Source organism: Trachymyrmex cornetzi, unplaced genomic scaffold (assembly GCF_001594075.2).
Source record: "Trachymyrmex cornetzi isolate Tcor2-1 unplaced genomic scaffold, Tcor1.1 scaffold646, whole genome shotgun sequence".
In the NCBI taxonomy this organism is placed as follows: domain Eukaryota; kingdom Metazoa; phylum Arthropoda; class Insecta; order Hymenoptera; family Formicidae; genus Trachymyrmex; species Trachymyrmex cornetzi.
This window is the reverse complement of record NW_017299966.1, coordinates 1,628,188-1,641,870: the sequence shown is the minus strand read 5'-3', so window position 1 is coordinate 1,641,870 and position 13,683 is coordinate 1,628,188. Positions and strand designations below refer to the sequence as shown.

At 36.3% G+C, this 13,683-nt stretch overlaps 1 protein-coding gene across 1 annotated transcript in view; it reads right to left on the bottom strand.

Moving 5' to 3' along the window:
* Positions 1–1,972: 1,972 nt before the first annotated feature.
* The window catches only part of LOC108767069 (uncharacterized), a 93,044-nt gene continuing 81,333 nt past the window's right edge, over positions 1,973–13,683 (bottom strand). Inside the window, exons 6-13 of the mRNA XM_018516749.1 lie at positions 12,320–12,388; positions 7,978–8,087; positions 6,951–7,165; positions 5,263–5,401; positions 4,375–4,480; positions 3,571–3,738; positions 2,887–3,121; positions 1,973–2,283 (exon numbers count right to left, since the gene is read on the bottom strand). Coding sequence (XP_018372251.1) covers positions 1,973–2,283; positions 2,887–3,121; positions 3,571–3,738; positions 4,375–4,480; positions 5,263–5,401; positions 6,951–7,165; positions 7,978–8,087; positions 12,320–12,388 — 1,353 coding nt within the window. The remainder of the gene's footprint in view (positions 2,284–2,886; positions 3,122–3,570; positions 3,739–4,374; positions 4,481–5,262; positions 5,402–6,950; positions 7,166–7,977; positions 8,088–12,319; positions 12,389–13,683) is intronic.

The following is a 13,683-nucleotide window of genomic DNA, read 5'->3' as shown; positions in this document are numbered from 1 at the left end:
AGAGAGAAAGTTCGGTTTCCATAAAATTAAATACTTGTCTTAATTATATTATTTTCTACAAATGAACTTTTTGTACAGATGTTAATAATTATGTGATCTTAACAACATTACTTACCTTTTAACTCAAATCCTAAAAGAATTAATTGGTTGGTTACATTCAAAACATTCAAGATTGTTATTTAGCAAAATGCAAAATTGTTTTTCAAACTTCATTCATCTCGTCTTTATTAATTAATCGATTAATTATGCATTTCATTATTTACAATATAACGCGTTGACTTAAACTGTACGTACAATAAGCTACACGGTTAACGGTAGTAATTATTAAAGTAACATCCACGTCACAGCGAGCAATGTATATGGACATGAATTACTTCTGTATCACTGTTTATTTGAGTTATTATCGGACAGTAATAAAATTGGATACTTAGGAAAAATTTAATACAAAATGTTGATTTATATTTATAGAAAATAAATAGTAAATGAAATATGATATTCAATAAAAAATAATTGAGAGATAAATTAAAATTCCAAAATTAAAATATTCAAAATTAAAATATTCCACAAAGTAAAAGCAGTGTTTCTTAATGATTTAAGAAGCACGATTCATTCAAGTTCGATCGACTTGAGCGTTTAAGAATATTAATCGTGCGAATTAGATAGTTGAAGCATTTTCACAGATTGAGAGTTTCAAATATATAACTATAAGAATTTTTGCAAATTTATTGAGCGAATCATTACTGATATCTGCACATATCATATAAAGTCGTTAGCAAAAAAATAGCATAAAAATTGTTTCTTTTAACCCTTTCAAGCCCATTATTTTTACATCGGAGATTTGTTTCCCTAGATAAATTTATATTTATATTTATTTTTTTTTAATTATAATCTCTGAATGTAATATAATACAATACAGTATCGCTAACAAATATAATACAATATAATGTAACATCATGGAACATGGTGTAATGCACATTTCATATTATTTTACACTACATAATTATTATAACATAATGTAATATATCATATTTCATATTATTATGCATATATTTAATACATTCTTAGGAACTTAATTAAAACGATACAATTTTAATAATACCATGCGGCATTAGGGAGCTGGAAAGGGTTAATGAGCCTTATCCTTTAACTTGCTTTTACATTAATACATAATTACAGGTGCAGGCTATCTTGTGATCCGCGAACACGCTGATGAAGCACATTTTGATCTTGGAAAGCCCGTAGCCCGACGAGATCGATTTGCTGCTAGAAAGGGCGGATTACTCCCTAAGGGTTAATGAACGGTTCATTAATGACGCACTAGAACGCGATCGGTCTCGCTTAAAAATGCCAAACGATGTGATTAATTTAATGTTTCAATTTTTTTTTATTATTTCACGGATACTTGATATACACCGAAATATATGAAAAATCGATATGTGCCGTGGCTCTTTCATTAACGTATATGCGAACGATTATTCACGATGACTAAACGATCTCTTAATTAACTTTCATTCAGATCAATCATCGTTTCAACAAATTACTCTAACGATCTTCGAGACATTCTCCGACATAAAAAATTTCCAACTTGTTATTAGAATTATTATTACGCTCAACAATTGAGGGATTAATCAATCTTATTAATTCAGAAAAATTTCTTTAGAGTGTCGGTTTTAAATTATTCATGGAATAAATTTGTATTTGGAACGAACTAGAATTTTTGTCTTTTATTCATAGAATCAATTATTATATTATTAATAACGGATAAAATTTTCTTTAATAATTATACCTGATGGAATTCCATGCTAATTAATTGTCATCGGAAAATGTCAACCTTTTTAAAAATCTGTGATTAACAATCATAATTTTCAACAAAAACGATCAATAATGTTTCATTCACGATAAAATCGTTAATTACAGAAATATTGGAAAATTGCATTTACATTAACCGTTTATTTTTTACTTAAATATAACGTTAGACGGTAACTTCCTCGGAAAATCTGCTCTTATCGTCGAGGTTGATAACTATGGCGTGTGTCCTAGCGTGACCGGATTTACTCCTGGATTTGTCCTTCGAATCAGATTCTTTGCCGTCTTTTCCGTGACACATTTCCCTGCCGACGTCCTCAATAGGGTGTTTCGAGGATGTTGACACGGCGATGTCTTTCCCGATTTTCCTCGACTCTGGCATTTCATTATCCTTCGACATATCGCGCACATCCTTTCCTCCAAGCCCATTTTTCTCAATACATGCGCGACATCGATTTTCGCTTCGAGAACCGTTTCCTAAACAAAGGTAGAATTATCTGCCCGCAGGGCTTCACGGAATGTAATGAAAAATTAATAGAGCGTCCTGAACGGGTACAAAGGGAGAGAGTAAATAAATAAAACTCTCGTTTAGACTTCCAGTTTTTACAATAAAATTAATTTAACCGAGCAACATTCTCGAGGCAGATTACTTTATAATGCCGTTCATTTTCATTTTTCTGATCTTTCAATGCATCAGAAACAATTTCGCAGTTCTTGCCCCCTAATTTCCAACTTTAAATGTAAATGAAATATGCGGGCCATATATACTGCTTTTGTCAGAATTTCTACTTTTTCTAATTTTATCCTCCGTCTCCAAAGCTACGATCATTCGTAAATCTGTGTCATTTTTAAAACAGATAAATTCCTCTGATTTTATTTCCAACTGCTAGCAGTGCTAGCTTCGAGCTCTGAATGTAATATATAAATAAAAGGTTTCTCTTCAGTTCATACAGAACTTTTATTGACGAGATTTTATTTCCGACTGTGCTAACGTTGAAAAACAGTTACAACATATTTCACAATCCCGCTAACTTTTTGTAAAAAAATCAATACACATTATTTTAAAGTTTATTTTTTTACCTGTTTGGGCCTGCTCTTGACAAGCTTGTCCGAGATTAGTTTCTTTCGTCGATTTATTGAGATCATTCAACTGAACGATGCTAGTCGAAATGGCTTGAATAGTGGATACTTGAGCCTCGACACGATTCGAAGCGTCTAGCATAGCTGCCAGCTTCCTGGACAGCTCCTGATTCCCTAATAATATGTTCTTCTCCTTCAGAATCTCTAACTGATTGAGCAAACGGCGGAATTCCTCCTAGAAAGAAGTTGCTGTCTCTTGCTATCCTTATCTTATATTTACAATCTAAAATGCTAAAGAGTGTAAAAATTTTTTTAATTCCAGATATCGTAAATTTTAAGATGTCATAATTTTGAAGTTCCAAGATTTCTAAAATTTGAGGAATTCTAATATTTTGAAATTAAAAAATTTTTTAACCAGAATATATCCTCTAAGATTACAAGCTATATACAAAATCTTAAAGTTTCAAGCTTTAAAGAACTTGGAGAATTAGGATTTTAAAACTTTAAAAGTCTGGAACTTTGGCGGTTTATAATTCGAAAATTAGGTTAGCATTAGAGCGATACAATCGCAATTTGCTGCAAATCTAGATCTAGATCGGATTATATTTAGGAAAGAGGAAGTGTACAGTTTCAAATACGCTCCACGGAGACCGGAGGATCCAACCGGTTTACCGGGGTGCTTACCGTGACAGAGTCGCTTTCTTCGGCAAAATTACCCTGCTGAAGCGATATCGAGTTGGTCTGGTTACTAGTACCCTGCGGACGACTGCTTTTCCCCAAGAACTTGCCGGTCGCGCCACAAAGTTTACCAATCGTCTCCTCCTTCCCTCCGTCGCGGAACACCACGTAAGCCTTCGTTAAATGCGACGTATGTAACAACCAAACTTACACGGCACTGGGATTTCTATTCAAGCTAGTAAGAGGACTTTACAGTAATCTCGCAAAGAGAGAGAGAGAGGGGGGGGGGAGAGAAAGAGAGAAGCAAATAGAAAACGAAGCGGAAATTGCGCGATTTAATCTCATTCGTGCTGATTGAATTGAATTTTAGCTTTATACGATACCTCAACTTCTATTTTGCTTTTCTCACTAAATTTCGAACAAGAAGAGAATTTATTTACAGATCAATTACATTAAAAAATGTGATCCTATTTACTTTTTCTTTACTTTAAATAAAGTTTACTCAAAAATATTTTGAGAATAAATTCTTTAAGACTATCTTCAGCCTATATATTTAATATTTCAAAGATAAAGTTTTTACAAATTTATATTCGCGCAAAATATATATTAATCTAACGCGTTTAAAACTGTTTCGCGGATTAATACATACTTATATAACTATAATATTTGAATAATTTACCATGTAGAATTTAAAATTATAAAAATTTTGGAGTAAAGTTCTCGACACAAATGACCAACTAAAGTAACAATGCGCGCCGTAAAACGTAATAATTGTCATACGGTAAAGCTGTAATAAATAATATTTCTTACTTTACTGCCGAATATCAGGCAAAGCAGCAATGTGACGGTAAGCTGGGTATGGCAGAAAAATATGATGTACAATAAATCCGGATTGGCCGGTGATTGCAGGAACAACCTGCAGCAACGGAAAAGAAATTATTCAGAGCTGTTAGCTGCACGAAGCGCTACCATGACGTAAGAACGGGCCAGTAGTGTGTTGGTGTCCCAGATCTTCCGTTATTTTTATTTGTTTCTCTAATTCGAAAATTCAAATTGCATTCGTAGATTGAAAAACCACACGTTCTTGATTGCATCAAGTTTTAATGACAGATGCGTTTGATACAAATTCCTCTTTTCTTAGGAAGAAAATTGGACGGAAAATTTAACAAAGGAAAAGCGCTCGAGTAACAGAGGTAAAATTTCGGTTTTTTAAATTTATCGTCGCGCCATGTAATCTTGTGCATCAAAACTTGGAGTAAATTGTAACACCAAGAGCCAGTGTTAGAAAAAAATTGATTATAAATTCGTCAAGTCAGAACCTGTCATTAAATTGCAGTTAAGATGGGACACGTTGTAAAACCGTCGACACAGTATTTACATTTAAAATAAGGGTCGCTTTAAATTGACTTACATTATGCATTCCACCGTTAAACTCTTGAGATATAAAATTTCAGTATTTAATTACATTTAAATATAAAAAGTCGATATCATTACAACATTAAAGTGAATTCGCGATTAAGTTCAAATATATATGACGTTTGATAGAGTTCTTTCAAAGTTTGGAAAAACGGTTTTCACCATCTCATGTTACGAATAATTGCCAGTGCGACGGAGCTTCGCCAAGTACTTCTCGGATAAGTTGCAATCGGTCATTCGGAATAATGAATGGAGAGAAAAGGTATCATAACGCAAACTTACATTGAAACGTTGAGGAAGACTGATAGTAGAAATTCGTTGTAAATCGCCATTGAAATGAATCGACTCTCATTAAACTCCGACGGAGTCTTTCTTACTACGATGCACAACCGGATGCCCCACACGAGGAACATCACCTCGACTGAAATCACGTGAAATTCCAAATCACATTAGTCTCAATAGCAAACTAAATGTTTTGCCCAAAGACCCGCAGAGTCGTAGCTAAAGTCGTTACTCGCGTACGTGTGGCCGAAATATTTTTTGATTTCCGTTCTCCGTTCACATATACGTGTGCGAAAGTCGAAGTAAACGCATGCGAGTTCACGTGTTAGTTACGACTCTGTAAATCGTAGGATGAATTGGATAATTTGATAATCCGAGTGCTCCGATTGAAGAATTTCTGAGAATTGTCAGATGTGAGATAAACGTAGATACTTTTGCATTATGCATTTCAGTTAAACTCCTGAATGAAATGTAAAATTGCGAGGGATTTAAGGAATTAAGATCCTTCTTCAAACTGTGGGAACATACTGATCGAGATATGGTGTGTTTGCGTAAGATTTACGGATTAATTCCATTTCTTTGGAGAAGTCGTTATAGGAAAACTAATACCTCTCTTACTCTCTGACGACAGATGAATACGAGTTAACTATATAATACAAGGTTTCCCTCGAATCCGCGGCTACGTACTACACTATCCATCTTGATTTAAAATCGCGTTTGACCATCTGCAGTATTACTAAATCAATATGGCTTCGCATGTGCACGGTTTTCCACATTACATATTATACATGTGTACATCGTATTATACTTTGTGTGTCGCTAATACGCTCTAATCCTTCATAATGCCGTATTAACTGCGCGTATATGCATACAACGATACGATCGCTAAATACTAATTTAATGTAAATTAATTTGATACACCGCCAAGAGCAATTTTCCTGACGGGAGAGAAGCGCGTCATGATAGAGACTCGGTAAACATTTTACAAAGTAGACAGAGGCACACATAACTGACAGAGAGGATGGGTAATGCGAACTAATGCTACCTGCCACGTGTAATACAGGAACTTATGGATATGGCGAAGCCAGGGTTACGCCGGGAGACGGATGCCCACTTTCACGCCTCATTTACGCGGGTATGTCCTGGAGGTACTTCGCGCATTTTTGTCCCCGCCCCTCCCCTCCTCTTCTTTCCCGCCGTTAAACAAGATTCCCCGGCGAGAATTCGGGACGAGAATCCCGACTTATTTATTTTGAGCGCCATCCATCCCAGCGTAATTCGCCTCGCAACTTTATATATTAAATATTTCAGTAAATAAGCTTTCGAGAGCGCGCTGAAGGCGCTTGAGGTGAAAAGCGAGCTCGGAGTTTAATTCATCAGAAACTCTCTAACTTTCGATCGCATTCTTACGTGTACGCGAGGGATCGATCATTCCATAAAAGCAAAGTTAATCCAATGCCGCCTACTTCTTATACCATATGTATATATACACACACACATTATATATATATATATACATATACACGATAGAGCCCTGCAACGTGCTCATATTTCACTGGAGCTTACGATACAGCTTACGATTACAAAAGTCCGTGGTATCGAAGGCACTGAGCGTACAGCGAAGGATTAAGCGAGTCGATATCTCTTTCCTATGCACAGCACACAGAGATACTGTCCATGGTACTCACGAGTGGTAAAACTGTGGTCCCACCAGTCAGTTCGGCAGAGATACGCTTTGAGATCGTCGGCAGTTCGTGCGACGATCACGACGGGCGGTGCGACCAATGTCCTTATGCTTAGGAACACGCTGAACGTCAGGACGATGATACCGAGCCGTTTCAGCAGGCTCGCGTCTGTTATTTTTACGGCCTTTGCCGATTTCACTCGGAAGATCACGGATATTCTGCAAGCAAAACATGAGCGAATCTCATCGGATCCATTTTTTATCTAGACTGAATTCTAATTTTGTTTCTTTTCTTTTTTTTTTCGACTGACTGACCGAGCCCTCGCAGTCAGATGAGAGAATTTATGGATTTAATGCTAACACCAGGAATTAACCAGTATTTTGTATAAGTCTAAATAGATTTATTAATAATATTCTGCGTAACGTTTGACTTCAATGGCACCGTTATTTTTTTCAATGGTTGTAAACGAGTTAGTTATAAATATTGTATGAACCCCAATAAATATTTACACACAAAAATCACATGAGAGAACGTTATAAAAATTGTAGTAGGTTACAAAAATTACAGTTCTCGGTTATTTTTTTTTAAATTTACGCTTTGGCAGTCCAACTGAACAAGTCATGAAATAATCAAAATATATATAAAATAAAACTTGACGATTACAGCTTTATGAAACGTAAGAGAAAACTTTTGAACTCGTTAAAAAGGAAATGAGGAGGGAACGTGAAGATAAATAAATGATATAACAGATAGAAAAGAATAAATATAATTATCAATTAAATATCAATATTTGGACACCTCAAATTCAAAACAATAAATTAGTATAAAGGCTATGTGAGTCGGCGCGGTAATTTGCGCACTGTTAATCGCGCCGACTCACACAGCCTTTATATTAATTCATTGTTTCATATAATTATCATTGATAATAAAAGTTCCAGCAAAGAACGATGCTCTTGTTGGCGGAACGAATAAGGAAAATGGTCATGAAATGAGTAAAATGTAACGTCATCAAGAAGTGAAGCACACTTACCGCCACGTTTTGAGCATGAGTGCCCCGTATGTGAGAGAAAAGCCAATTTCTCGTAGCCATACGCGCACGGTGCACGTGATGATGTTTGGCCTGGGATACATAACTATAGTCTGCAACAAGCAATGGCATATTTTGCAAAGTGATACTGCGTAAGCAATTTTCAACAATTATGCATCTGTGTTATACATCTGTGCACCGGATACTCGTCCCATTTCTATTAATCGTGTAAATTTTGACAACATCATTTCGATAAATTACCTCGTTACGGCGTTGACGCTTCCCGGCATATGTAATTACGTAATTAGAATATAATATTTAAAGCACTTTAGATACGCGCCTTTGAAACTGTGACGAGAACACTCATCGAATCACCGTCTATGCGCGTATATTATTTATGTATTGGCTCTAGAGGATATATCGGATGGGTATTTATAACGATGAAATTCACCCCATTAACTAATATCTAAATAATTCATGTTTAACATAGAGCGAATACGAAAATGATATATTATGATACATCGAGTGCGTATTACGATAGAAAAGCAAAATATAACTGTATTTATTAAAATATTATCACACATTTAATGTATGCCTCGATACATCAATTTATAAATGTCTATTTTGCTTTTGTTTATCGAATTTTTAAATGCTAATTTTTTATTTATGTGTTCTCCAAGATGACGAAACAAATAAAAAAAGAATAAAGAAAAAAGTTTTTTTTTGTTTTGTTATTCTGACTAAAGTTATTTCGAGATATTTATAAAAGAATGTTTCGCCGTGTGTTATCAATATTATAAAAAAAAAACATTCATAGAAATAACATTCGAATAATATTGAAAAATCCGCTATAAAAAGTATACGGGAAAATACAGAGCGAAAAAAGAAAACAGAATTCTTGCTGAACGAGCACTTTGAAGCGATTTTTCTTTTGTGTAACACAACGCTCTGACATCGCATAAACTTCCAGACTCCAGCACGGATTCATAGACATGTTAGAAATCTTGGAAACTAATGATTATCGCGGAGAAAAATAAGATAGCGGAGAAAAATTGTTAAAATATAAAATAAATATATTAATAATAACAGAGCGTATAAGGGTAGTTTTATATAAATATATATATTCTGTTACGTATATCTGTGGTCTATTGAAAATACGTCTATATAATGAAAACTGAAAAAAGGTACGCGCAACAAAAAAACGTAATAAATTCCTTTCTCGTAGAGCAAGTAAGCCGTAATTTTTTCTTTCACGTTCGAAAATTAAGCTGAAATTCCCGGAAATATTATAAAACGACGAAACGGAATTCTATCTTAATCAGACGCCGCGGACGGAAGTGGGAACAATGAGAAATTACAGACAGCTCGCACGCACCGCAAAATTCGACGGTGGTTTCCATCCGACTTTCCAAGCTGTATCGCGCGATTTATACCGGCAGCTCTCACTCCTGGCGAGATATAATACCGAAGTTTAGTGAGAAACGGAAGACCTTCCATAAGCGGGCAAATGACGTCCCATTAAGAATAGTACTCCGAATTTAAGCGAAGTCATCCGGGAGTTCGTACCTCGTAAGAGCAAACATTATATATATACGTAGGCACGTTTCCATCTCGACGAGTGACGAGCTACCAACTTGGAGCATTCGAAATGTCTGCTGCGCACCTTGATACTAACCCCTTCACGGCCCTGCCATTACTCCAGCGGAAGAAAAATCACGTCGTCGCCATTCTAACGGAGAGAGAGTCACGTTGCACGACGCTTACACGTGGCGTCCGCCTCCGTGGCTTGATACTCGCGCAAATTCGTCTGCGAGCATCTGTGCGCGCGTTTAAGTACGTTATACGTTTAGATATCACATGGGGAAAGAACGTTATTATACTTTATGGGAGTTTGCACGTTTCCGCTTTCACGTTCTTTCCAGGCAGACTGTGCCAACTGTAGGTTTAATTTTTGTTGATCCGAATACCACGCGGGACTACAGAACTCACTGGGAACATACTTGTTGTCACTTTAGCTAAACTTTCGTAGTAAATTCTACAATTTCTGGAGACTGTATTGTACGCAACTTCAGTGTAAGTGAGTGTGACATAACTACTTTCCAGTACAAACACCTCCCGTAAACAGCGAATGCCTGCGCCAGTTTCCGTTTAATTACTGCAGTTGAAAGTTTATCATTTAATAGTTTTACAGTGAAACGTATACATGTATACACGAAACAGTTCTTGTCTCGATACGTTAGAATTGATGAATTTATTGATTTATGCAATATATATATATCAATATATATATTAGGTGTTGAACTTAATTCCTGCCGTCTCTTTTTTCGTCTCCAAAATTGATTTGTTTCCAAGGGAAATACCTTAATCAAAGTATTATTAATTAGTAATAAAGTAGAAAATGGAGGAAATTACTTTGATTAAGGTATTCATTCATCTTCCCTTCGAAACAAGTCAATTTTGGAGACGAAAAACGGCAGGAATTAAGTTCAACATCTAATATATATATATATATATATACACAATTATATATTAATAATACGAAATAAACAATACCGTTCTCTTATTTTAAAAGTGACAAAACTCAAAAGATTAAGTTTCCCAGAAAAGAAGCAAAATTGTTTTTCAACTTGACAATTACTGACAAGAAAATTACTGATCAATCAGATAATCAATCTGCAAAAAGAATATTCCTAATATAATCAAATGTCACTTTCATTTCGTAACCCTTAAAAACTATTCTTTTTGAATTGTGATGATTTTGACAAGTTTCTATAAAGTTAAGTTACTTTTAATATGATTGAGAATAATGTTTGTCTAACTCATTCATATACTAACTCAAATATTACATTTTTTTCAGTTACGTCACTTTTCAAAGTAAAGAAGCAATATTATTTATTTTATATAATGATGCTAGGAGAAAATCTCTGGAAACATTTCAATTATTTTCTGCTTCAAAATTCTTTTAAAAATATTAAAAAAAGGTTGCTCGAAGAAATCTTTTTGTACAAGAAAAAGAAATCTGAAACGAACATAGCGGTGAATGCAAAAAATTCATTTACTTCAGCGTTGCAAGAACGAAGTTAGTCGTTTTTCTGCACTTTTGAAATAAAACGATTGCGTTCTTCAGCGCGCGGTATAACTACAGCTAGACCCTCACAATTTTTACGTAAGATATTCTAATGATGTAACCGCATTTACAACGCGGTGTGGTGGGAATTATCAAGCTAAATTAAATGTCTCATGAATCGTTAATTAAGCATTTCGTGGATTGCTGCTCGCGTTGACTTAAACGGATATCCTAGGTCGTACCGTCGAAAGGCAAGCGTAGATGGTGCATTTGCGGGAGATCCCTAGAGTTTACGTTTATACAAATGACTTCTCGTCGTCGGGATCCGTTTCGAATTCGATAAAGCAGGTTTGCGAAATGTGATAGAAATTCTGCTATCAACTCGATATATCACGTAAGAACGTGCGCAGAATACGTGTCACAGCAACCGTCACTACGGGTCAAAACTCAGAACAACCCAGAATACGATGTCTGGAATTATTTTATGCTGCTACGTGATCTATGCGCTTGACAACAAGAAAGGGCGAGCTTCCATCACGCTGTCGGAGAGTATGTATCATCCGATAATAATCCGGGTATAATAAGCGTAATGATGAATAATAACAAGCGCGTCATCCCTTCTAGCAACGAGAAGACTTGAGACGCGCCATTTCCAATCACTCTGACAACTCTCGAGTAAAATCTGATTAACGGCTTAATTGCAAAGATCTCCAATTTAACGCAGATAACGTGACTACTTCATAACTCTGGGATATTTCGAAAGTTATCGCGGATCGTGGGAGAAGTCGTAATTACAGTCTGGATAGAAAGCCGATGGATGACGATTTCTAGCGCGGGAATTCATGGACCGAGGGATATACGTGTCTCCTCATCTGGACGATACATTCGGTACGTTTGCTTTAATTAGTAAAGCATGAGGGCCATTAATAGTTGATGAATACACGATGTTTGCGACCAATGCGCGCGGCGATATCGCGAATTATGCGTTATCATAATTGGTGCATGGGGTGCGCGTGCATACATTATAGGGAGGCAGTCGCTGCGACAGATGCGGTAACAACCGGCAGGATGCTGTGGTGGCGAGAGAACGGCTTCTGTGAAGCCGCCGCCGCCGCCGCCACGTACTCCCGGTAGTACGGGCGTGAGAAGGCTTTGTTATCGGACGACGACGCTACGACCCTCATGAATATGAAACACTCCGGGAAAATGCGGGGGCGAGACGAGACGAGGCGAGGTGAGGTGAGGCGCGAGGAGTCGCGACGTAAGGCTTCTACTTACCGTGCAGTATATGAAGAAGGCCCCCAGAACAATCACGCGCAACAAAACCGGGCTGGCCGCTCGCACCACCTGCAACAAATCATTTCGCTCGTTCATTCACGCGCCGCTGGCCTGTGAACTGGCGCCGATGCGATGGGGCGGCGCAGGGAACCGAACACGCGTAAATAAAATCAGAGTCGCGCGACGAGAGCAACGGGTGGAAGATCGCGTCTCTCCCGTCTGATGACGATGCGATCCGGCAGAAATCGCATCTGTCAAAAACTGACCTCGATCTACGCGACACTTTGGATAAATAGAGACTTTGGAAATGTCAAAAGTTTTCGCCTCTTGAGTTTGTAAATTCCTTAAGATTCTTCGGGATACTTTCGTATCCCGGGGCGCTATGAAAATTTTTATTCTCTCTTTTCCTTAAACGTTCTTCGATACTTATTTTAAGTTATTTCTAGCTTGATATTCTGAAAATAAGATATCTTTAAATTAAACGGACAATTTCGCTTTTTTAATTATTTCCAAATACTCGCGGAGATTGTTACGGACGAAACTAATCATCCTTATTTTCAGAGGCAGTACTACGGAGTACATGGAATTTCTGAATGGTATTCCACGTTATCTGTTATTTAAGAGTATCCCTCTTCAAATGCTTTATTTATGTTGCCAACTGCTCCCACGGCATTGTGCTCTCCAAGTTTAGATTCAAAATATACATGTTTGTTGTGCACAGATGAATAGAACGGATATCTAGGCATTCCGCTGTTCACTTCGATTTATTCTATTCAACAAAATCTGTTTATTTATTGAGATTGCACTCAAAAGGCATAGTTTACACAATCCGCTTTATTAGAGTGCGTTTGTTTAAAAGCCAGAAAGAGGTGGCTGAATAGAAAATTGTATTTACAGCACTGAATAATAAAAAGTATTTTTAAATATTATTATAGATACATGCAAAATATCTCCTATGTACCTTCAAATAGAATATTCATATATTTTATTCGGTTTTTTTTTTCAATGTAACGTAATATACTGTAAAAATTTGTCAAAAATACATCGTCTCAAAAAAGGTACATATCGCGAATTGTCACAAATGAAGAAACTTCAGTAGAGCAAATAAATTACTGCGGACAAAATAGTTTTTATTTCATTAATTTTTCTAAGTATTTTTCATATCTGTTGGATGCCATTTTGCGAGTTTGCTGCATGTCGGAAGCAAACATCATGATGATATAGTTCGGCAAACACGACCTCTGCGACTATCCTACAATCTGTCCAGGAAAATTGCTAAAAAGTCAACTACATACAACTTACATGATATTTTTTGCGATAGTAAAAACTACCGTGGCGCTATCAGGTTAGAATATTTTAGCTCG